Genomic DNA, 24990 nt, shown 5'->3' on the forward strand with positions numbered 1-24990 from the left:
CACACACACACACACACACACACACACGCACACACACACACACACACACACACACACACACACACACACACACACACACAGTCATCAACTAAAGCAACAGAACTGACCTGATTGTCCAGTTGAGTTGATCAATAATCCTTCATCAAGACGTCCAGTGAAGAGCCTGAGGAGATTAGTTTACTCAAACACCAATGAAGAATGTGTCCAAAAATCCTCCCAAACATGATCAAAAGCCCCAATATTCCCATTCAAATCCATGACAGAATCGTCCATCAAAAGAGTCTAAGAGAAAGAGTCAAAGATGTCCAGAAACAGCTCACAAACACAGCTAGTGCTCCAGTCCAAACAGTGTTTCCCTCCACAATCACACAGGCCTTCCTCTTTATATGGGGCCTACAGGAAGTGTCAAAATAAAAGTCCCTCAAATAGTCACAACATAATGATCAGAAAGAAAAACACAAAGCGCTGAAATGAAATGAAAGACAATCTAGAGATGTAATGTAGGGTCACTGAAGCACTTTATTGAGGATTTATTTGCTTCACATCAGTGTTTATATCACAAGTCCAGCTTAATAACCAATACACAAACACAAATCACACAACATATTACTATAAACCAATAACCACAACTGAAATCAAGACACAAACCCAAGCTCAATCATTTAACTCATTTAAAGGAGACATTATAAAACACTTCATGTGTCTTAATGTCCCTAAACAAGCAGAGAAACCCACATTTCTGTCACACTTTACCTGTAATTAACAGTAAACACTGTAAAGAGCGAGCCTCAATCCACAGATGAAGTGAACAACACCACATTAAGCTTTAATTAAGCATTATTGGACTCTTAGTTTGACATTTGATTCCCCCAAACATGAAGTCAAATATTGCTCCAGAAGCATCAGATCACTTTAGTACTTTTAATGTGATGTAGAAAGCAAAGTAGGGCTTTATATCTCTGCCTGCACACAAATAAAGCAGATTCAACATGAAGGAATGGAGCTCAAATACAGTCTAGAAACATGGAGATGATGTTGGAGATCATGTGCCAAATGAAAAAGACATTTCTATAAAGCAAGACATGACAAAACTGGGCCTCAAATGAGTTGAAGAGACAAATGAAGATGATGATTGTAAGTTGTAACACAAACAGACAGTGCTGTAATTCTCCCACTGCAGTCTTCTCTTTCCTCCACAAACACAGCCTATTTTCCTGCTCTCTTTCTTTCTTTCTTTCTTTCTTTCTTTCTTTCTTTCTTTCTTTCTTTCTTTCTTTCTTTCTTTCTCTCTTTCTCTCTTTCTCTCTTTCTTTCTCTCTTTCTTTCTTTCTTTCTCTCTTTCTTTCTTTCTTTCTTTCTTTCTTTCTCTCTTTCTATCTTTCTTTCTTTCTTTCTTTCTCTCCTTCAGAACAGCTGCTTTGTCCTCTTTCCAGTGCAGTAATATTCCAGCTGTGTTTGTTCTGCTCTAAATCTCTCCAATTCTCCACACTAAAGTCCTGAATCTGCGCATTTGAGGGAAACTTGTGCTCCTGAAATGCTGCAGTGATGCTGCTGTGATTTCTGCCTGTTTGTGTTGATCTTTATTCCTGAAGGCTCTTTTTCTTCTTCTGCACACATTAAGCTCTTCTGCTGACGGCGGCGTAAGTCACTGAGTCATTACCATCATCATCCTGAGAAACAGATTCAGCTCATCATCATCATCATCATCATCATCACACACACACACACACTGATTGTGCTGAATCTACTCACACTGGCTGATTTCTCCGGCTTTTTCCCAGCACAAGTGACCTCAGAATAAGTGACTGAATCCTCCGTCTGCTCCTAAACACAATGCAGAAGAGCAGAATCAAGCTGAATCCACTCAATCCGCCTGAAGATGTGGAGAAATCACTGATTTGGGCCACTCACATGGGCTCTGGCAGCAGGATTAATGGACATGTGGATTGTTTGATAGTGGACTTGATTCTCATCTTTGACCTTTACACAACAAACACTGCATGAGGGACACTTTACTGAGCTTTAAAAACACTAAATCAATCAGTCCATCTAAATGACTGGCGTTACTGAACTCACCGCTGATTCACCGCTCGCTCTTTGATGAGCTGCTGAGGATTGAGGAGAAAACACTGACTGTTAAAGCACCTTTTACGTGTTGTGAAAAGGAAAGGCCAAGAAAATCAAGAGGAACACAGTAAATGGAGAAGGGTCTGGATGCAGACACGATGCAGTCTTAGACTGGTGCAATCTCAGCCGGACATGCGCAATCAAACAGCACTCAGCCGCACATGCGCACGAGGGCACGCTTTCGCTCTGAGACAAATGCCTCAGGTACCGACACTTGTGCTGTAAGTATATTCCACTCGCGATGTTATTAAATGTGTTGTTTTTAATTATTTGGTGAATGTTATTAAAAACGATCGTGATAAGTGTCTGATATATCCTGCACAGAGGCTCCTCAATGTCATCCGTGTGTTTTGAGATAAAGTGAACATTTTAGCGATCGCTAGCTTGTTGACATTAAATTAATTCATTCATGGGATTAAATAGGTTAAAATTCACAGGAAGACTGCATTAGATAACGTCAGTTCATACATGAGTTAACAAGAATTTACCATGAACAACACATATGTTAAGCCTTAATAACTCTTTACTAATGTTTAATAAACATATCCATCAGTTAAAAAGTTTCTCATTGTTGTGTTACTCTTTACATTAACAGCTTAACATAATTAGCTAATGTTTACTTTCACATAGACTAATGTATTTGTTCTTTGATTAAATGACATGACTAAACAATGAACAACACATTTATTTATTAATACTAAATCATTGTAAACGCAAACTTATACATGTGTTACTTAATGCAGTTAACATGAACATATAATGAACAATAGCTCAGGTTCAACACTTCACAATATTCAACTGGCATGTTATTCATGTTTGTAGACTCTTTTCTAATATGATTGATTACTAGCAAAGCATTACTGTAGTTAAGGGAATTAGGAACCTTATTGTAAAATGTACACTACTTCAACGTGTTACATTTGTAAACTTTATGCTGACTTACCACTAACCCAACATTATAACTGATGTGTTACTAACATCTATGGGTTTATTACAAAGCAGTAATTAATGATTTTACTGTATCTCAAATCAATGAAAACCATTGTTTATTGTTTGGTCATGTTATCTAACCCACAAACAAGTACAGAAATGTATGTGTAAGTAAACATTAACTAAGCTATTAAAAAAAGGATACATTAAAATATCCCTAAGAGTATGTTAATATTAAAAAAAAAGCTTATGTAAATATCATTGGTGACCATCAGTTCATGTTAAATTCATGTAAATATTTATCTAAACAAGTTTTTCATATTTTGGTATCTTAATTCATTTGTTTAGACAATAATGAAAACTATGAATATCTTACTAGCTCTGTTTTGGGGTGTTGATTTGAAAAGTAACAGGGCAGTTTTCAGGTGACCTGCTCTATATAATTTGTTTAGGTGTTACTTAACATTATTTTTTAAATGGATCTTTATAGGAACTGTCATACAACAGTTGTAAAGTAATTTGAATGTTGTTAACAAAATACAATAATAAATACATGGACACAAGAAATATGTGGAATACTAAAATTATATGATTTTTACATCTGTCTCTTCAATTTATCCTCCTCACAGGTGGATCACTCAGTCATAACACATCTGCATTGACTCCTTAGATGTTCACTTCTACATTCATCAGACATTTACTTCTAGATTAATCAGACATCCACATCTACATCAACTGCTGTGTGCTATTGCGACGTCCCGCGACCCACAAACTCACTACTGCCACCTGCTGTGGCACCCTGTGAGCTTCGAGCGGTGATAGTGCGCACTACAGAGTGGTGCGTGTCAGAATGGTTCCCGTGCCGCCATGAGTAATTGTGTAGTGGACCCGGAATGGGTTCACTGCCAGGTGTGGGATGCCCAACACCAGCAAAAAAATTAAAAAATAAAGAGTTCTCAAAAAAATGATGGCCTTATCCCAGAAGTGTAAAAAAGATGGTTTATTTACAAGGATAACGCAAAACAGTCCCGTGCAAATAAATGTACAGTGACCTATTTCCCAAAAGGTATGTACAAAAAAAAAACAAAGTAACAACTCAATAAAACAAAAACAAAATACGATATATACAACACAAAACAATATATCTACAATATATATAAGTGAGAAATCTATGTCTAGATTGGTAAAGGGGATTGCTTACAAGTCTGCCGTCTCATTTTAAAGGCTAGACTCCGCCCCCTTTTTGGAGCATACCATAAACAGGTAAATTCAGGTATATGTCTACATCACACTATTAAACATTTAAATGTGGCATCCCTAAATATAAAAGCACACAGCTACTAATAATATCTGACATACATACATAAAACAACCAACAATCAGAGGTTTAATGACATATAAATCGCTCCGCTACAACGCTGGCTGTACCCTACAAACACAAACAATTGGTACGGTTGGCGCTTCTGTGATTGGTGCTGCCATTCGCTCGCTCGGTTTGGCCGGCACAGCACTGAAGACCAACTTTCCCGGACAAATGACGAAACAAAAACACAAAGACACTAACACAAAGGTGTGTGTAAATGTATGCTTAATGTTAACCTGCGGGAAAATGGAGATATGGAATGGATGACTGGATGCGTGCGAGATGACAGGGCCCTTTGTCACTAGCAGCATACTGAGAGGAAAAGGAGAGGTGAGTAGACATATGTATGTGCGTATGTATGTGCTTGTCTTTGAGCGTCTGTGGGTGTGTGTGAACCAGTGCGGTCGCCAGAGATAAAGGGAAGAAGCCCGGCTACTTCACAGTTATGGAAACATATTAGCATTTATTGAACAGAAGCATTATAAATCCTTATAAATCATTCTTTTTCTTTTTGGCTTAGTCACTTTATTAATCTGGGGTCGCCACAGCGGAATGAACTGCCAACTTATTCAGCATATGTTTTTACACAGGCGATGCCCTTTCAGCTGCAACCCATCACTGGAAAACATCCATACACACTCATTCACACACACACTCATACACTAAGGACAATTTAGTTTACCCATTTCACCTGTACCACATGTGTTTGTACCACACAGAAACACCAACTGACCAAGCCGAGGCTTGAACCAGTGACCTTCTTGCTGTGAGGCGAATGTGCTATCCACTGCACTCTGATTAGAAATCATTATGAATATAATTCTTTATTTGAAAGTTTCAAATATATTTATTGCGTTTTATTTCTGCAAAAAGGAATATAAACAGGTCCTTGATAATCATTTATTAGGTCATACAGTTTATATGTCTGTTTATTTTGCAATAAAGGAATATAGCCTAAATGGGTGTTTCTTCGAGTTCAATGTAATTAATAAAACTAAGTCAACTAAAATATTTTTAGTTGTAGCATGTATTTTCATAAAAGTTTTAAATACTGTAATATAAATGGTATATTACTGTACTACTGAAATGGTAAAGCACTATAACGTGTCTTTATAAATATTTTTTTATGTGGGAGAAATGTGTAGACATGTTTTATTAATAGTGCATTAACAATAACATGTCATGCATTTTGCCAATATAAACACATTTTAGACGTGTGAAGTGATGAAGTTATTAGCACAATATTAGAAATGCCTATCAGCTATTATTTTAAATAAAATCCTGGCCGCGATCCGAATCTTTTCTTTTATAGTAGGAGTTGACAGGCTACCTTGTGACATAATTATGTGTATTGACCTTATTGTAAAATGCGGAAGTGCGTCTGTTTTCGCGATTGTTTTAGAACTTCCAATTCAGTCGCCTATGGGAGAAATGACTAGGAATAATAAACGGCAGAAAACGGTCAAACTACTTGCTCTACAAACAAATGTTTGCATGACTACACAGACCAAGTAGAATAATACAATAAGAAAATATCAAATTGCAACATCAAACAGCGAAATGAGCAGTTTTTAACGTCAAAAAATGAATGGAAGTGGATGAGACCGGAAGTCTCGTACCAAAAAGATTCAAATGGCTGCACCCACTCGTCTGCGGAGAATAAGGTCAATAGATACATAGGTAGTTCTTATGTCTGTCGTACTTTTAGATTGCAAACAGTATTTTGGCGTATTTCCGTCTTTGACCCGCCACAACGTGCGCATGCATGAGAATACACGTGTTCAAATGCGCGTGAGCGGCTGAAGGCTGATTTTTACTTCTGCGTCAAACGCCAGCGTATGCTACGGCGCTGACGCATAGCCCTTCGCCGTGGCCGTCGGCGTCACTGACGTGCACCTCTCAAAAAATGTAACTACACGTTGCAACAACGCGTAGCTTAAGCTCTGTGATTGGTCGGCTTGGTAGCGCTGATGAGTCTGGGCAGGACCGAGAGCCGCGTGAATGACGCGAGCGATTGTTTACAAGTGTGGAGTCCCGTGAAGGAGCTCCTGATGGAAAGTTTTGTTTTGTATTTACCTCATAGTTAAAGTTGTTGCACGTCCACCGGTTCCTTTGAGCTGGAGTTTGAGTCACTTGTACATCCCGGAAGTGTTCAGGAAAAGCAAAACAGCAGAGAAGAAACTCGACACAGAGGAACATTTACACCTCACTGCCAACTAGCGTTTCGGAAGTGTTAATGCAGACCAACAGAGACAGCAGCAGAAGTATAAATGCACAGCCACGCGCGTTGCATGCGCCATGAGTTACGCCGGTCACTTGACGCAGAAGTATAAACCAGGCTTTACTACACGTCGCAACAACGCGTAGCGCAAGGTCTGTGATTGGTCGGCTTGGTAGCGATGACGAGTCTGGGCGGGACCGAGAGCCGCGCAAATGGCGCGAGCTGGACGCGTGCACAATGTAGCGATTGTTTACAAGTGTGGAGTCTCGTGAAGGAGCTCAGGATGGAAAGTTTTGTTTTGTGTTTACCTCATAGTTAAAGTTGTTGCACGTTTGACGGTTCCTGCCTCTAAATGAGCGAGTTTGAGCCACTTGTACATCCTGGAAGTGTTCAGAAAAAACAAAACAGCAGCGAAGAAACTCGACACAGAGGAACATTAGCCGCATTTCCACTATCAGGCCAGTGCGAGCCAGGGCTTATATCGGGCCAGGCAGGGCCAATCGCCTGGGAGGTTGAGCAGTGAGGCCGAAATCATGTCGCGTTTCCACTGTGGGGCTAGTAGCTTGCAGCTCGTCAGCAAACCCCGCCCCCAGAACATCCCCCAAATCGAACGTCACTCAAACCGCCCACTTCAGCGAGAATCATGCAGATAAAGCACACCATCACATCATCACAAAACTATTAAAATAGGACAACAAAAACAAACAAATGACACGTTACTGTACAGCAGTACAACGCATGTCTATACGCACATGCCTGTGTGTTTTCATTCATCATATTCATTTACTCGCCGACCGACTATTGGCATCGAAATCCAGTGGTCTTGCCACCAACAGAGGGACCCGGAGCGCAGGGAGCGCACACATCCATAATATAACACCACATATAGGCTATAAAATTCTCCGTTAATAACTCGATATAAAATGTATTTTATAACATCCTCTAGACAGAATCTGTCCAACATTCATCCCAAATGCTCCGGAGAGAACTGAAACATGAACTTTTCCCTATGGGCTTCATCACACTAAGTTAGTTGATTCCCCTTATTTAAAGATGTTGCTTATTATATCTTAAGTAAAGGAAAGTGTTCAGTGTTTCAGCACATAAGAGCAGCACGTAATAAAATACAGCCTATATTTCGTTGCGCTCAGCAGCTATGCACTAATAAAGCTCTTTATGTATTTTAAATTTCCTGTTTTAATTTTACCACGTCATATAAAAACATACACACTTGTTTGAGGACACAGAACACATTTTGAATTTGCAGTTTTCCCCGATGCGTCTGTACAGTGCTGCGCAGCTGCAGACAGAAAAAAAGGTCGCCTATTTCTGCTTTCACTCACCCCGAAAATGCTCTGTTTGCATGATTTGATTAATTTCATCGTATCCAAATACTTTATAAATAATATTTAAAACATTTTTCGGTGTTTATTTATTTATTTATTTTTTAGAAAATCTTTTTTTCAAAGAGGCTTTTGAAAAATGAAAGTTTAATATAAATTTGAAACAGTTTGATATAGTACCTAATTGTTATAGCTATAGCTTTTGTTAGTTTTATATTGGTTTATTTATTTAATGTGATTTTATTATAGGCCTATCTGATATTTGTAATTCTTTAAATTATTTAAATATAGCTTAGGCTATTTTATCTAGATATGACACTATTGTTTTGATCCTACAAAAGCGGACATGAAATTTGTAAAGTTTAATGTCCTACTGTTGTATTCATATAGTGTATTATCTCCGAAATAAATTAAAACAATAAAAAGAAAAGAAAAAAGCCGCTCGCGGCAACAACAGAGCTATGAATGGAGCGCTCTTTTCCTCACTCTCACACATACACAGACATCTAAACGCGCAAAAACACTTATTAAACTTAACAAAACCTCTTGAAATCCTTTACTGTCTGCCGTGTCTTTAATATGGTGTAAAGATTATTATGCGTTACTGAAACATCAAAGAGATGCAGCAAAGAAAAGTGACTTATTAAAACTATCATTTTATGCAACAACCTTACATTTAAAAGAGAAACATAAGGGCGATCATATGCAAAAAAGACCCCAACCTATAATTTGTTCCAGATGTTTTCTTTCTCTTATTTATTTATTTATTTGTTATGTGTTTGGCGCATGTACTCATGTGCGATCGGAAAACTGTACCCGCCTCTCCTTAAACTCGGCCCCGAAGCCCCGGCTGGCCCTCTTTGGCCCAAGGTATTCGGCGGGCCGAAAAAGGCCGGCCACTGGCCCCAAGAAAGCTCCGCTTTGGCCCGATTAGGCCCCGGAAGTGACATTGGAAACCCCACTGGCCTTGGCTCGCCCTGGCTCGCTCGCTTTAGGCGCGATAGTGGAAATGCGGCTATTTACACCTCACTGCCAACTAGCGTTTCAGAAGTGTTAATGCAGACCAACAGAGACAGCGCGCAGAAGTATAAATCCACAGCTGCGCGCGTTGCATGCATCGTGTTACGCCGGTCACTTAACGCAGAAGTATAAACCAGGCTTGAGATTGCATCGACATAAATGCGCATGCAAGCCCCGAGATTGCATCGGTCTGAGACTGCATCGTGTCTACATACAGACTCTGTTGGGTAAATGTGCTGTTGTATTGTCTGCAGTCAAAGTAAATGTGGAAATCACTTCTTTATTAGTGTTTGTAATTGGAGTAAATGTGAGACTCACCAGCTCTTCTTCTGCGCTGGATCAAACACAGAACAGCAGCGATGAAAACAGCCAAAGCAGCAGCAGAAAGCAGAACTGAAAGCACTGAACAACAGAAGCACTCAGTCAGATAAAGAGCATTCAGGACTACAACACACTAACTCAACACTGAACACTGAAGATGCTGAGGATGATGATGATGATGATGATGATTTGGACTAGACCTGCCTCTGACTCTAAACTTAGGTATTATTCACACTGGGAGGATGAGGAGGATGAGGATGAAGATGATGATGAACGCTGCATTTTGATTGGCTGATCAGCAGCAGCAGCAAACCCTTTTTTTACTGGATTCTTCCACTTGTGGCCAGCAGATGTCCTCAGTGATGCATTTACAGTCAACTCTCTCTCTCTCTCTCTCTGTAAATCTTATTCTGAATGTAAACAGTATCAGTATCTTCATCTATATTGTTAATATCCTTGCTGTAAAAGACTCTCATTGCACATATTTTGTGTAAAAGCAGACAAAACTATTATGAGAGTGACATCATCAATTACATCAGCAATTGCATCATCATCATCTACTGCACCTGTTATAGGATGTGGTTTTATTGTTGTGTTTGTCAATTATATTATAGAGTCAGATATGACAGTCGTTCATAATTTAATTAGTCAAAAACACTACAGATAACTCGTAATAAAGCATAATAAACTCATAAATACTTATAATAACTCATAATAAAGCACTGATGTCTGTCAGACAGTGTTCAGACCTGGTGAAGCAGCTCCTGCTGGTTTTTTTTGTGTTTGTGTTGTGGTCTGGAGTCACTGCTGCTGCTGCTGCTGTTGTTGTTGCTGTTGTTGCTGTTGTTGTTGTTTGAGCTTTAGCTGTAAAAGATGAAGGTGAATATGAATCATATTGCAGCAGAAAGTTTAATAACTCATCAACACACACTATAACCTTTAGTTGTCTCTGCTGGTGTTTCTGTTTGTGGTTTCGGCTCTGCTTTAGGATCTGGAGCTGTAAGACAAAACACAATACACAGAGTAGATGTCCTGCTAAATAATAATACTTAGGTGATGGAGGTTTACCTACTGGCACATGTCACAAGATTACTAACATTACTGGCATGTACATGTAGGTCTACATCATTTTTAAATTGATTTGTCGTGACACTTTAGATTTATTGGTACTTTAGTGGTACAATACATGTCAGTGGATAGCATGTATTATTTAGAGTTATTTTATATAATTTACTTTTAAAAATGTAAATGTATATTGAACTGGTTAACTCTTAGGCCTGCATTTTTTTACTTCAGATATTAGGCATAAAAAATGGTAAAGATTATGTAATTATGAATGAAGTTATTGTTTAATACCGAAACTGCATTAATGTTTTATAAGTTTAGTTAAATATTAACAAAGACTAAATAATGCATAACAGATGTGTTGCTCATAGTTAAATCATGTAAACTAATGCACTAACTAAGGTTAAATAATACAGCCTTATTATAAAGCAGGCTCATGCACACATAGGGCTCAACCTGAGCAGTGCACATGCCCTTTTTAGTCTTAAATAGAAAGTGCCCTTCCCAAATGATCTAAAGTGCCCCAGCGACACCCAGCGGCACTGCTCTACAGATCCTGAACCATGCAAGCCAGTGGCGACAGTGGTGAGAAAAAAACTTCACCAATTGTCGAAAAATCTAATTATAAAACCTGAAGAGAAACCAGGCACAGTTGGGCACAACCATTTCTCCACTGGCCAAACGTCTTGTGCAGAGCTGCAGTTAAGGTGCTGGAGGCTGGAGACCAGTATATTAACCAGTATTTTTTTTTTTTAGAAACCGTTTTTGGAGTGTTTTGTCTAATAAGGAACGCAAAAACAGTGTTCACCTTTCCTGCTCTGTCCCTTTTCTGTGTTAAAGATAGCAGGGGAGATTCACTTATTACTCCAGGGTCGAAGAATTTTAGTTTTGGGGTTAACTCCCTCCTCCTTTTGTTGCAGCCGGTGAATGAACGAGGACACATGTAACTTGGTCCAATTCTTTATTACTATCTGTGTGGTACAACTAAATCAGACACTAAAGAGGGAACATCAGTGAAAAACTGTCTCATTACGAAAAACCGCTCCTCTCTCACTCTCTCTCCCTCCGTTTCTCACACACACACACACACACACACACACACAAACACTGCAGCCCCGCCGTTTAAAGGACTCACACATTTTACAACAACAGTAATGAAAAGAATATTAATTCTGCTCATATCGAACCGAATGGATTTTTTCAGTTTTTAAGCCCTGGGTGGAGGTTTATGGATGTAGGTTATTCATAGTTTAATCACTCAAAAACACTCCAGGGGCCTCATGTACGAAGACTTGCGTGGAAATCTTACTAAAACATTGCGTACGCCGAATCTCACGCATATTCTTTTGTACATCTGAATGTACGTGAAACTGAGCGCAACGTGCACAAGCACAAAACCCCTCCCTGCCTCCTCCCCCGTATGAATATGCTAATGACGCTACTTTTGCAAAACCCATTGAAAAAGCAATGGCAAAAGCAAGAAGAGAAACTTTGAACAGAATGTGAACTGGAGGTGCTGCTTTCGGAGGTAGACCGGAGAAAAGCGGTGTTATTTGCAAGTTTGTTCTCCGGAATTAACAACAAAAGAAAAAAAATAGAGTGCGAGAGTTTAGCTGATGCGGTTAACACAGTTGGGTCTGAACATCGCACTTAGTGAATGCATGGCAATATGTCTGCACACGTTCAAGCATGAACTCGGTTCGAATCCAGCGGCTGATGAACTTTCTTTTTTTTTTCCCCCACTACATATCAGATTTTGCCTATACTCTTCATCACAAGGAAGACAAGTAGGAATCATCAATAAGTTTGTGCATCATATTTTATTTGCACATTTATTGAATGGAAATGTTTCTGATTCACGCATGCAAATTCATCTTCAGATAGTTTCTTTATAGCAATGTGCGTGCAGTAGATTGCTCAGATTACATTGGGAAAACAGGCGACTGCTGCAAATTGTGCTTTAATGTTTGGATGGTCAACTGTATGGTACGGAAACCTTATATACTAGACATGCGAATGAACCCTTCCCATACAGCTGAGAAGACACTTTGTAGAGTGCAATTTAACACAACTGCCTCTAGGAGTCGCCAATGGAAATAAAACAGACACGCACAAAAAAATGTGCGTACGCCAGCTGTGGAGTCATGTGGTCATTGCCACGTTCAGTTCATCGGTAGTAAATCCAAACGTGAGCGATTCTGAGCGTGAAACCTGGTGTACGCAAAGTTTTTGTGCGTACGCAGCTTTGATACATGAGGCCCCAGATACCTCAAAAATACTCACAATAACGCACTAAATTTTTAATAAAGCACTGATGTGAGAGTGTTCAGACCTGTTGAAGCAGCTCCTGGTGGTTTTTTCGCTGCTGTGTTTGGTTTGTGAACTGCAGTTACTGCTGCTGCTGTTGTTTTAGCTTCAGCTGTAAAAGATGAAGGTGAATATGAATCATACAGCAGCAGAACATCAGTTTAATAACTCATCAACACACACTATAACTCTAGTATTGTGCAGTGATGTGAGATAAACACTGCTCCACCTTTAGTTGTTCCTGCTGGGTTTTTCCTTTGTGGATCCTGAGGTTTCAGCTCTGCTTTAGGAAAAAAACAAAACACACAGAGTAGACGTCTTGCTAAAAACAACTAAAGTGATGGAGGTTTACCTACGGGTGAGTGAGCTCTCTAATATAAATCTCCAGAGTAACCCATATATTATCTAGGCTAAACTATAATTAAACTCCACAATAGAGACCGCCAGAGATGTGTTGTGTGTATTCTGAAGCTATAATGTAAATGTAAACACAGTCAGGGGTCAATGTCAATAGGTTACTGTTTGTAACCCCAGTTCTCTGAAACATCGAGCGGGGAGATCCACCTATGGGAAGGCATCCGTGCTTGACCTCTGCAGAAGCATCCAATTGCACCCAGTCTGGCTTGACAGACAGAAGCGCGTGCCCAATGGCAGGTAAGGGACCGCCCCTTTACCTGTGCGCATAAATCATTCTGCACACGCTGCTATTCCTCAGTGAGCATATTCACTTCTCGTGCAGCAAGCGGGGCACACTTAGTGGATCTCTCCACTCAATTTTACAGAGAACCGGGGTTACAAACAGTAACCTATTGTTCTCTTTCATCATTTCGTGTTCGAGATCCACCTATGTGAGATATGGACAGCTCCCCGGTTGCCCAATACACTCACAGCGAAGCCCAGCAAGGCAGAGGACAGTCTCCTAGAAAGCTGTGCTCAACACATCACAAAGCATGTGATAACATGCAAATGAGGGCACCTGAAAACACAATATGCTGGAGCATATAAATATATATATATATATATATATATATATATATATATATATATATATATATATATATATATATATATATATATATATATATATATATATATGTATGTATGTATGTATTTGTGCATATACATTTTTTATATTTAGTGTCAGGTAAGGGTCACACTTAGGGACATGAATAAGCCAAGTTAGGTGTAAAAAGGCATAAGGCACAGGGCTACGAAGAGCCCACACCTAAGACAGAATGAGCTACCAGAGTCTGAATAACATCAAGTCGGTTGTATCTGACAAATGTATGTGGAGAGGCCCAGCTTGCAGCGGCATAAATGTCCTGCAAGGATACACCTCTAAATAGAGCCCAAGAAGCAGCCATGCCTCTAGTGGAATGTGCTCTGAGGCCCCCTGGAAGCTGCACTCCCTTAGATTCATATGCCTGAGAGATAGCTTCCACAAGCCAATGAGAGAGGCGTTTTTTAGAAATGGGATTCCCCCTGTTTGGAGGGGCCCAAGAAATTAAGAGTTGGTCACTTCTTCTAAAAGAGCTAGTCCTGTTGATATAGGTCCGTAGAGCTCGAAATGGACATAAAGCATTTAGCCTCTGATCCTCAGTGGAGGAGAATGGAGGAGGGTGAAAAGCGGAAAGCTCTACCCCCTCACAAGAAAAATTAGGGAAGCATTTTGGCATAGAGGCCAGGTTCGGCCTGAGAGAAACCTTCTCTCCACTGAGGGAGAATTTAATGCACGAGGGGTGAACAGAGAGTGCATGTAGATCACTGACACGTTTAGCTGAAGCCAAGGCCAGCAGCAGAGCTGTCTTGAAGGACAGATGCTTCAGAGAAATACCCCCTAGGTTCTCAAAAGGATGGTGAGTCAAAGCATCCAGCACCATGGAGAGGTCCCACTCAGGAACAACTCTTCTAGTGACTGGAACGGAACGATGGGCACCCTTCATAAATCTACGAATGAGAGGGTGTTGACCAGCCGTGCTGCCATCAAACCCTATATGACATGCAGTGATGGCTGCTAGATAGACCTCAATTGTAGAAAATGATTTTCCACAGTCCATAAGGCCTTGCAGAAAGCCAAAAATATCAGCGACTGAGCACTGATTTGATATCAGTCTGCGCTTCTCACACCACTCCTCAAACACGCACCACTTGTAGTTATAAAGGGACGTGTGGAGGAGGCTCTAGCGTTCTGAATAGTTGCAATAACGCTCGGAGAAAGCAGTGTGTTTAGGTTTGCCCTTTCATGAGCCAAGCCCAGATAGCCACCCTGTCTGGATGAGTGGAGTGGGTTTCCCCTTGACAAAAGGTCTGCGCCCCTGTTCAGAACACCTGGGACATGGGTCGCCCGTAACGACAGAAAATGTTGCCTGCTGCATCCTAAAAGCTGGTGAGCTAAGGCGTGGAGTTGGAGGATCGCATCCCCCCTTGGCGGTTGATATGTGCTACAGCTGTAGTGTTGTCGCACCGCACTAGCACATGATGCCCCTGCAAGCAGGGCAGAAAATGTTTTAGAGCTTTCCACACAGTGAGAACCTCCAAATAATTTATGTGGGCTGAGTGAAGTGTGTGTGACCACACACCGTTCACTATCCTGCCCTCCTGTGGGGCACCCCACCCTGTCAGCGAGGCATCTGTCGTTACCACTTTGCGCATCATGACAGCCCTGAGGGGGCTCCCATGAGCGTAAAACTCTGCGTTCCTCCAGTGGCGCAGCGCTGTTGTGCACGAGCGCGAGACTGTGACATACAGGGAGAGATCGCATAACGGACTGAGATGAAGAGATAAAACCCACTTCATGAACGCCCTCATTCTCAAAAGGCCTAGTGGCAGGACATGGATAGCCGAAGCCATGAGACCTTGTAGTCTGAGACATGTACGATACTGTACCTTGCTCCTTCCCTGAATTGTAAGAGACAATTCAGAAGAGAGAGAATGTGGTCTTGCGACAGGCACGCGTGCATCGTAATTGAATTCAGCTCCAGTCCCAGAAAAGTCACATTTTGGGATAGAGTGAAACTGCTTTTGCTCACATTCACCCAGAAACCGAGTGCTTTGATGTGAGTGAGCACACGGAAAGTATTTTGAATTACTTTCTCTCGCGAATCTGCTATGTTCAGCCAATCGTCTATGTATGTCAGGATATTGAGACCAGCTGTTCTCAGTGGCGCAAGCCCCGCCTCCGTACACAGATAGAACGTCCTCGGGCTTAGTGAGAGCCCGAACGGAAGAACTGTGAACTCATATCAAATGCCCTGGTAAGCAAAATGAATAAATTTCATGTGCGGAGGATAGATGCTTATGTGGAAGAAAGCATCTTTCAGATCGATCGATGTGAACCAATCGTTCTGATTTACTGAGCATAAGAGAGAACTGTGTGTTAACAATCTGAAGCTGTATTTCCTCAAATGTTTGTTCAACACTCTGAAATCCAAGATAGGACAAAGAGAGCCGTCTTTCTTTGGAACTAGGAAATAACAAGAGTAAAACCCCAGCCCGATCAGGTGCGGGGGTACCACTCGAACAGCCCCCTTCTGCAGAAGAGAGGAGATTTCGTCTTTCAGAATGTAAGCAGAGCTCTTTTCTGTATGAGAAGAGAGAACTCCGGTGAAACGCGGGGGTCTTTTGGCAAACTGAAGCCTGTAGAAAAGAGTCTGTTGGGCTTTTGGCCCGTGAACACAGACTCGGCACCCCCATCGACTGAACATCCGGCCGGCCGCTTGCGGATCTGAAGGGGTTGGAACTGGGGGTTTTCCCGCGGCATTGGGCATTGATCTTCCCCAAGGTTTTGCATAGGGTTGGTTGCCCTGTCACGGAGGGAGTCTGGTGCAAGGCTTATCTTTGCCCTGATGGAAATTCCGCCCTGTGGCAGGGGGCGCGCGCTGGGGGCACCTGGTGTGGAGCTGCTTTCCTAGAAAGACGTAATTTGAAGGCTTCATCCTCCTTCATTTTGTCATTGCAGCGTTGTTGCATTAATGCAACGACGGGGCCAAAGAGAGACTGTCCGGGCTCAACTGGAGCACCCACAATGCGCCTCTTTTCACTGTCAGGGAGCCCCGACAGATTCAACCAGAGCTTGCGCTCTTACCACTGAAAGCGCCATGGAGCGCCAGCAGGCTTGGACGGCCTGACGTGCGTTACGGAGGACGAGGTTGTTAACTTTGAGAATCTCCTTCCACAGTGATGGGGTAGGGGTTCCCTTGTCCAGATGCTGTCCCAAGTCGTCCAACAGCTCCGCCTAGTAAGCGGAGAGGAGCGAGGAGACATTAAGAGCCCTCACCATTACAGCTGAGGACCTGTAGGCTTCTTGGTAAACAGAGGCAGAAAAGCGGTCCATTTTGTGGAACACCCACGAAGATGTCATCTTTGGGGAATGCAGGATTGGGCTGGTCAGCCCAGTCAAAAGACATAGTGCCCTGAGAGTTCCCCGGCTGCGCGCTGTCATCACCATGTCCCCCATCCGAATAGGAAAGTTCAACAACCTGAGTCGCTGCAACTTTCATATGATGCCAAAGAAGCTTTTTTGGTAATTTATGACAATGGCTGCAATTCTCGGGGGTTTCCAATGCCTCTTGAGCGTGCTTGAGGCCCAAGCAGACAACACAGAAGGGGTGGGAGTCCTTTGCAGCAATAAGCGTGCCACACGCAGCTGGGCAGGCCCGTGATGAGTGCTCGGGAGAAGCGGCAAACTTAGAAAGCAACATATCCGAGGCGGGCAGCTGTGGACAGGGACAAGTGTAAGAGGAGCGTGGGCAGCTCAGGGTGCGAAACCACAACTTACCTGGTTGGATAACAGATTGTAAAGTCTGGTGGAGGCTGATCGAAAGTTATGTCCTCCTGAAGACACGTAAATGAGCAGTAGTAATCCAAGCAGTAGTGAGCTGTAGAGTTGCAGTCAGCGAGAAGCGAATGTTAACTGAGGAATAGCAGCGCGTGCAGAATGATTTAAAGGTAAAGGGGCGGTCCCTTACCTGCCATTGGGCATGCGCTTCTGTCTGTCAAGCCAGACTTGGTGCAATTGGATGCTTCTGCAGAGGTCAGGCAGGAATGCCTTCCCATAGGTGGATCTCGAACACAAGGTGATGAAAGAGAACCACCTCTGCATGAACAGATGATGTTTAATAAAGTGTACTGCTGGGATTTCACTCCGGAAACATGACAATAAGAGCTGAGTGATTTGACACGATGCCTAAATGTGTATTAACCACACACTCAACAGTCTACATCCCTCATTACAGATATACATAGTAAAGCTAAAATAATAGTAAACATGATCAATTAACTGAAGACAACTAAACTGAGCTCAGGCCTCTTCAGGTTGGTGCTGAACACATTAATAGTTCTTGTATCCTGTATTTTGAGTCTCACATTTTCAAAATAAGAGTCCCAGATACACAGTTTAAAGGTGAAATTAACATTAATTACTAAAGTTTTTTAGATATCAGTGTTAGTTGTAGTATTAATATTTAGGATATCTATAAGCTAGTGTCTCTAAAACAGTGACAAAATTCGCATTTATAAGAAATAAACCTGATATAAACATGTCAAACTTGCAGTTAGTCTCTTCCACCTAATTAACGCTTTTATTCTCTTCAAATCTTCTGACCAATCAAAAGCTCTCTAGTGTCTCAGATGCCCCGCCCCCTTTAAGACGCTTCTCATTTGATGAGTTTGATCTCAACCGTTCTCACTGGCAGAGCTGTAATAAAAACACACACTATTGGCTGTTTTTTAAGGGGGAGGGGCTACACAGTGTCCCTCCCTCTTGTGATTGTTTTCTTTGAGATTATGTCAAACACTGAATATAATATGTAGATTTCAGAGCACTTCACAGAGCTTTAATATAAACTCAGATAAGCTAAACTTAGATAAATGATCTTTCATTAAGAACAACACCACATCCAGGCCTTCAGTCATTTAACCAGGTTTTTACAGGATGGGTAATGAGAAATACATGCTGGCAGTGTTTAGTAAGAGTAAATGTGTACATGTAAGCTGATATAAACAGTGTATAAATATTTACAACAATAGCAGCTTAGGTTTACAAGTGTAACTTACAATGTCATAAAGTTTTGATATGAATAAATAATTACACTTTGGTAACGCTTTGTTTTACAACCCGCAAAGCACCGTGTAAGTACAGTGAAATAACGGTGTACTTTTTTGTAAATATAGTATAAATATGTCAGGGTTCTGCCACTTTGGTCTTGTAAATTCTTGTTTTGGTGGCAGAGCTCTGACACTACCCGTGTCTGGTCCTGTTTCTGTCTCTGTGTGAGCGCGCGCCGTCGTGGGTGTACGCAGAGTGTAAGCGCTCCTGCTTGACGCGGCCGCGCGCGCGCTCTGCGTCCCTCAGACGCGTGCGCTCTTGTACTCGTGTTTGTGTTTTCGTCTGTCAGCAGCGTGGTGTTTCATTCCCAGCGTCTCAGTCTTTTTGGTTTCGGTTTTGGTCGGCGCTGGGATGAAGCATGCACGCTGCGTGTGTGAGCGCACGATGAGTGTTTTCATTCATCGTGTGCTCGTGTCTTGCGTCTTTTGTCAAAGCACGTGGCTCGGTGTTTACATTGTGGTCACGTGCTTTTGTTGTGTGCTTCAGTGTTGTGTTATGTGAGCACATGGCTTGTATTGTCTCTCTGTGTCATGCGCTCTCCCGTCTATTGTCTAGTCCCACCCTCCTTGTTTACTCATTATTAGTTTGTCGTGTTCACCTGTGTGTCAATTTACTTTTTGCTTTATAATCCCCCTCATGTTTTCAGTCCTTTGCCAGTTCGTCGTCGATAGTTTCCTGTCCTGTTGTATCCAGCCCTGTCTTGTCCAGCCAGTCAAGTTTGTTTGTTCGTTTATTTGTTTTATTAGAGTTTTTCCCCCTCGGGGTTGTTTGTTTTGCCTTTTTGTTTTCATTTTATTATTAATAAAGACCCATTATTGCTGCACCTGAGTCCTCGCTCCTTTTTCCCCTCACCGACCGTGACAAAATATAAGAATATATGTCTAGATATAAGGGAACAAGCTGTAACGCTTAGGTAATAAGGGGGTAACAACCAGATATTCAACTATCAAAATACCACGTAAGTATATTAAATTTACGGTGTACTTATCTGTAAATTTCAAAGGAACAAACCATAATGTTTGGGCAAAAAGGGGGTAAATATAAGATATTTCACATGCAAAAAAACTCATAAGTAAAATGAGTTTACGATGTACTTTTCTTTAAGTATTGTATACATATAAAGAATTATGCAGGGGTGGCAACAACCTAATGCAATCTGCAAACACCTGCGTAAGTACATTAATAAAAGTTCAGGGATTGGTTTTTATATGGGTTGTTGAAAAAAGTGAATAAAATGAATAAAAGGTTTACAGTCTGTGAAATTATAAAACCTGTATTCTGTATGTATTTTAGGTCTGCAAAAAGTGTACTCATTGATCTCACCACAGCGGACAACGCGGTTGCGCAGCAGGTAGTTCTGTCACCTCATAGCAAGAAGGTCACTGATTTGAGTCTCGGCTGGGTCAGTTGGTGTTTTTCTGTGTGGAGTTTGCATGTTCTCCTGTGTTTGCGTGGGTTTCCTCCGGGTGCTTTGGTTTCCCCCACAGTCCAAACACACACAGTACAGGTTATTTTGGTGAGCTAAAATTGTCTGTAGTATGACTGTGAATGTATGCGTGTTTCCCAGTGGTGGGTTGCAGCTGGAAGGACATTCACTGAGTAAAACATATGCTGGATAAGTTGGCGGTTCATTCCATTGTGGCACCCCAGATTAATAAAGGGACTAAGTCACAAAGAAAATGAATGAATGAATCTCACCAAAGCCATCAATGTATCAACATCACTATAAACAAATAACTTTGCATGATATAAGCCTACCATCTGGGTTCAATGCGGATTAAAGCATCTTTACTGCTGTTTGCAGAGGGGAGGACTAACTGTTGCATTGGCTTTCCAACAATTCCACACAGTAAACATTTACAGATTATACCATATAGACACTATACATTACTATCAAACAAAACTACTATCATCAGATCATATGGGAGATTGTGATCATTTCTAGTGATAATAATTAGAGGATGCTTTGTGACATCACTGTGAGGGTAAGAGTTAGAGGTCCTAACATTAAACGTGTGCACGTCTGAGAGTACATGTGCCAGAGACAGACCCTTTTCTATTATTAGACTCCCATAACTAATTAATCAAATTAACATGATGAATATGGGCAATACTTTGATTAACTCTTCTGTCAGGTTTACTGTGGTTCAGTGATGTTAATGTGAGTGTTAAAGTGTCTGATGAGTCTCTGACCTGAATAGTGGACAGTAAACGTGTCTGAGGTCTTCAGTTGATTTCTCTGATAGACTCCACATCTCCACTGTTTATCTTCATCTTCACTGATGAGTGTTGTAGACAGACTGATGAGACAGTGTTGAGGATAGAAGATTATCTGATATCTGGAGTTTGTGTTCAGATCAACACCAGCCTCATTCACCCAGGACAGATGAAGATGCTCATATGTGACCAAACTTTCACAAGAGTGTCCATTGTCTGAATACAGCTGACAGGAAAGAGTCAGAAAGACACCCGGACCAATATCAGATGATGATGAAGAAGATGATGATGATGATGATGATGATGGAGAGACTGAAAGTGAACAGAAGACACAAATCACTGATCATGAGCTGAAACACAGAATTCAGCCCTGATTAAACTGAACACATGAAGAGGAAATTACCAGCAACAACATGCAGAAACACAACTGAATCAGCTCCATACCGGTGTCCTCCTTCTCCACTCCACTGTTGACAGGTGTAAAGTCCAGCATCTTCTGTTGTGACTCTACTGATGATCAGAGAGCAGTCAGAGCCCAGATTCAGTCTCTCTGAGTTTGTCTTATTTACCCCTAAACCAATCAGCTCAACTGCTGTTGTCTGTCTGTAACTGCTGTAGGTCCATGTAGTTCCTGATGGTCTGCAGGGCTGATCAGTGTTTCTACAGGGCAGATGAACAGTTTCTCCAGAACTGCTGAACACACGAGTGTCTTCTGCTCCAAACACACCTGAAACACACATTTAATGTTATATTTTACTGCACAATAATAAATAGTTGAAACAGCCAATAAGAAACAGCCTAACCCTAACCCAATAAATGTTATTTAACCTTTAATTACATACAAAAGACAACTTAGTGCTTATCTGCCAAAACATATATACTGTTAGAAATGCAAAATACTTAAATATAAGATTTAAAATATTTACAGTAGGAAATTAAAATAAATCTTCATTGGCATAAAATCTGTGATTTTGACCCAATTAATGACTTTCTAAATGTCGCCTAAACTCTGCTGCTGCGGTACAAGACACTGAGGTCCAGAGTCACACACTGACTCACAATCCATTACTGCAAACATCACAGCCTCCTAAAACAGCCAGAATAATGAGCTGAAGTGCTGAGTTTATAATCTTGTAGATGATGAACAGCAGTGTTTACCTGTGCTGAGTGTCCAGAAGATGAGCAGCAGAAACAGAGGACTCCTATCAGCCATTCTGTGTGTCTGACACTCGTCTTCTGCTTTATATATATATATATATATGTTGAGCTCTTGTTTAAACAGCAGCAGCTCTTCCTGTGCTTCTGCAGCTTCCTCTCAGTAATGCGTCACAGTTTTAACTCTATAATGGACACTAAACATGGTTATAGCGCTGTATTTCAGCGACATGATGAAACAACAAAGGAAACGTCAGTAATACTCAAGCTTGTATTCCACTATACTATATGAAACTACATTTGTACCAGCTGATGTGAATATTTAACCTTAATGATGAGGTCTTTTTTTCATGTTTTACTCATTTAAAGTCTACATTTGAACTATTTTAATGTGATTAATTCCTGTTTAATCAAGCACACTCTTAAACTCAAGCTTTACAGTGGAGTGTAATTGCAGGTACTGCAGACTCAAGACTTTCCTGCAATACTGTGATGTCTGATATACTGAAACACACACACAGATCCTACAGTGGAGCTGATCCTGCATCAGTTCTGCTGTGTTCAGAGCTGTGGTCTCGCTCTTCTGGTTTGGATCTGTTGTTCTGCTGACTGTGTGGAACTCAGTTAGTTTGACCACACTGGTTTAACCCTCATTCAGCAGTGTCTGGTCAACCAGTTTAGCTGATGGTGTGAATCTTTCTCTCACAGCTCCTCTGGGTTCCTCTTTCCATGTGCTTCTACAGGCTGCCTTTGCTGTTAACAACAGCTCAACACTTGTCTGATGCATCAGTTTTTCACACAATATTATCTGAAGGCCTGATAACTCAGTGCTCACGCTATCTGACCAGTGTTAGTTCTGGAGTGTCCTGTCCAGAGCCCCTCTCTAAACCCTGTTACTGTAGTCTAGACAAAACACTGCTTCTGATTTCTGGAATATCAACATTGACTCAAGGTGGTCGATCATTCTCACATCATTAGCTAAACTCTGGATCAGCCTTCCTAGCTCATTTCTGCAGTCAGACACACTCTGTCAGTGTAAAACTAGACTAAACACACATCTCTCTGCATTAGCATACACATTTAACACAAACACAGAACTTTTGAAATCCAAATCTTCTAAAGGATTGTAAGGCTGCATTAATTAGGGCAACCAGAGACGGGAACACTTTCCTTAAGACACTCTACACCAAATAGCATCTTGATCCTTGTCAACTATGGTTTTACTCATATTTAAATGGGTCTTCTCCATTTACCCCTTTAAATGTACACACACGTTTTTGATGAAGTTTTTACATTTACATTTAGTCAATTAGCAGACACTTTTATCCAAAGCGACTTACAAATGAGGACAAGGAAGCAATTTACACAACTATAAGAGCAACAATGAAGAAGTGCTATAGGCAAGTTTCAGGTCTGTAAAGTCTAAGAAGGAAAGTATTAGTACATTTTTTAGTAACTAAGTAATTTTTTTGTAATTTCTTTGTAAAGTTTTATTAATTTTATTTATTTATTTTTTTTGGGTACAGTTAGTGGTATATCCAGAGAGGCAATTGCAGATTAGGAAGTGAAGTGGAGACTAAATAGTTGAGTTTTTAGTCGTTTCTTGAAAATAGCGAGTGACTCTGCTGTTCTGATGCAGTTAGGGAGTTCATTCCACCAACTGGGCAGATTGAGCGCGAGGGTTCGGGAAAGTGATTTCTTCCCTCTTTGGGATGGAACCACGAGGCGACGTTCATTCACAGAACGCAAGTTTCTGGAGGACACATACATCTGCAGAAGTGAGAGCAGATAAGAAGGAGCAAAGCCAGAAGTCGCTTTGTAAGCAAACATCAGAGCTTTGAATTTGATGCGAGCAGCAACTGGCAGCCAGTGCAAACGGATGAGCAGTGGAGTGACATGTGCTCTTTTAGGTTCAGCTAGTAGAGAGTTGCAGTAATCCAGTTTGGAGAGAACAAGAGCTTGAACAAGGAGTTGAGCTGCATGTTCAGATAAGAAGGGTCGGATCTTTCTGATGTTGTAGAGTGTGAATCTGCACGATCGAGCAGTTCTAGAAATGTGGTCAGAGAAGTTTAGTTGGTCATCAACTGTTACTCCAAGGCTTTTCACCATTTTGGATGCAGTAATGGTTGCCCCATCCATCTGGATTGAAAAGTTTTGGTGAAGAGTCGAGTTGACAGAAACTACAAGCATTTTCGTTTTTGCGAGGTTCAGCTGAAGATGATGATCGTTCATCCAGTGTGAAATGTCCAACAGGCAGGCTGAGATACGAGCTGGAACCGAGGGATCATCAGGATGAAAAGAGAGGTATAGCTGGGTATCATCAGCATAGCAGTGGTAGGAGAATCCATGTCTCTGGATGACTGGTCCTAGAGATGATGTGTAGATGGAGAAGAGAAGTGGCCCAAGAACAGAGCCTTGAGGTACCCCAGTGTTTAGATGCTGTAGGTTGGACACCTCTCCCCTCCAAGACACCCTGAATGACCTGTCAGAGAGGTAAGAAGAGCACACACACACAAACTGAGAATACACCCAGACCAGTGGGAGCAATTAAGGGTTCAGTGCATTGCTGGGTATTGAAGATGGAGAGAGTGTGATTAATTTACTTCCCCTATCGTTAAATCCTGCTTTGCCCAATAGTTTGAGCCAAACTGGCCCCTGATTGAGCATGGTTTCTCCAAAGATGTGTGTGTGAGCATAGTCATGTGTCTGAAAAAAGCCTACTGCAGTGTGTAGGGAGGGTCTGAGAACCGTGGAAGCAGAGTTTGGCTGAATATCAATAAGAATCACCTGTGCACCACACCTGTGTCTAGTGAGA

At 41.3% G+C, this 24990-nt stretch overlaps 1 protein-coding gene across 10 annotated transcripts; it reads right to left on the reverse strand.

Annotated features, from left to right (window-relative positions):
• Positions 1–503: 503 nt before the first annotated feature.
• On the reverse strand, positions 504–23563 carry LOC110438447 (uncharacterized). Of its 10 annotated transcripts, XR_012400670.1 has the most exons (12): positions 22179–23563; positions 21424–21747; positions 20997–21332; positions 12927–12977; positions 12723–12809; positions 10263–10322; positions 10075–10189; positions 9323–9406; positions 2077–2108; positions 1912–1980; positions 1753–1824; positions 504–1670 (listed from the first exon to the last, which is right to left on the reverse strand). XR_012400670.1 is itself a non-coding variant. In XM_073943751.1 (11 exons), exons 1-11 carry the CDS (start codon positions 22231–22233, stop codon positions 1617–1619), a joined length of 1224 nt encoding a protein of 407 aa, XP_073799852.1. In that variant the 5' UTR covers positions 22234–22334; the 3' UTR covers positions 504–1616. The 10 variants fall into 10 exon arrangements, 8 of the variants coding, with proteins under 8 accessions (XP_073799852.1, XP_073799849.1, XP_073799848.1 ...); XM_073943751.1 differs by lacking the exon at positions 10075–10189 and having other exon boundaries at positions 22179–22334; XM_073943748.1 differs by lacking the exons at positions 10263–10322; positions 12723–12809; positions 12927–12977 and having other exon boundaries at positions 2077–2105; positions 10094–10144; positions 22179–22333.
• Between the last annotated feature and the right edge of the window lie 1427 nt (positions 23564–24990).

The sequence above is a fragment of the Danio rerio genome, chromosome 3 (genome assembly GCF_049306965.1).
Source record: "Danio rerio strain Tuebingen ecotype United States chromosome 3, GRCz12tu, whole genome shotgun sequence".
Lineage (NCBI taxonomy): Eukaryota > Metazoa > Chordata > Actinopteri > Cypriniformes > Danionidae > Danio > Danio rerio.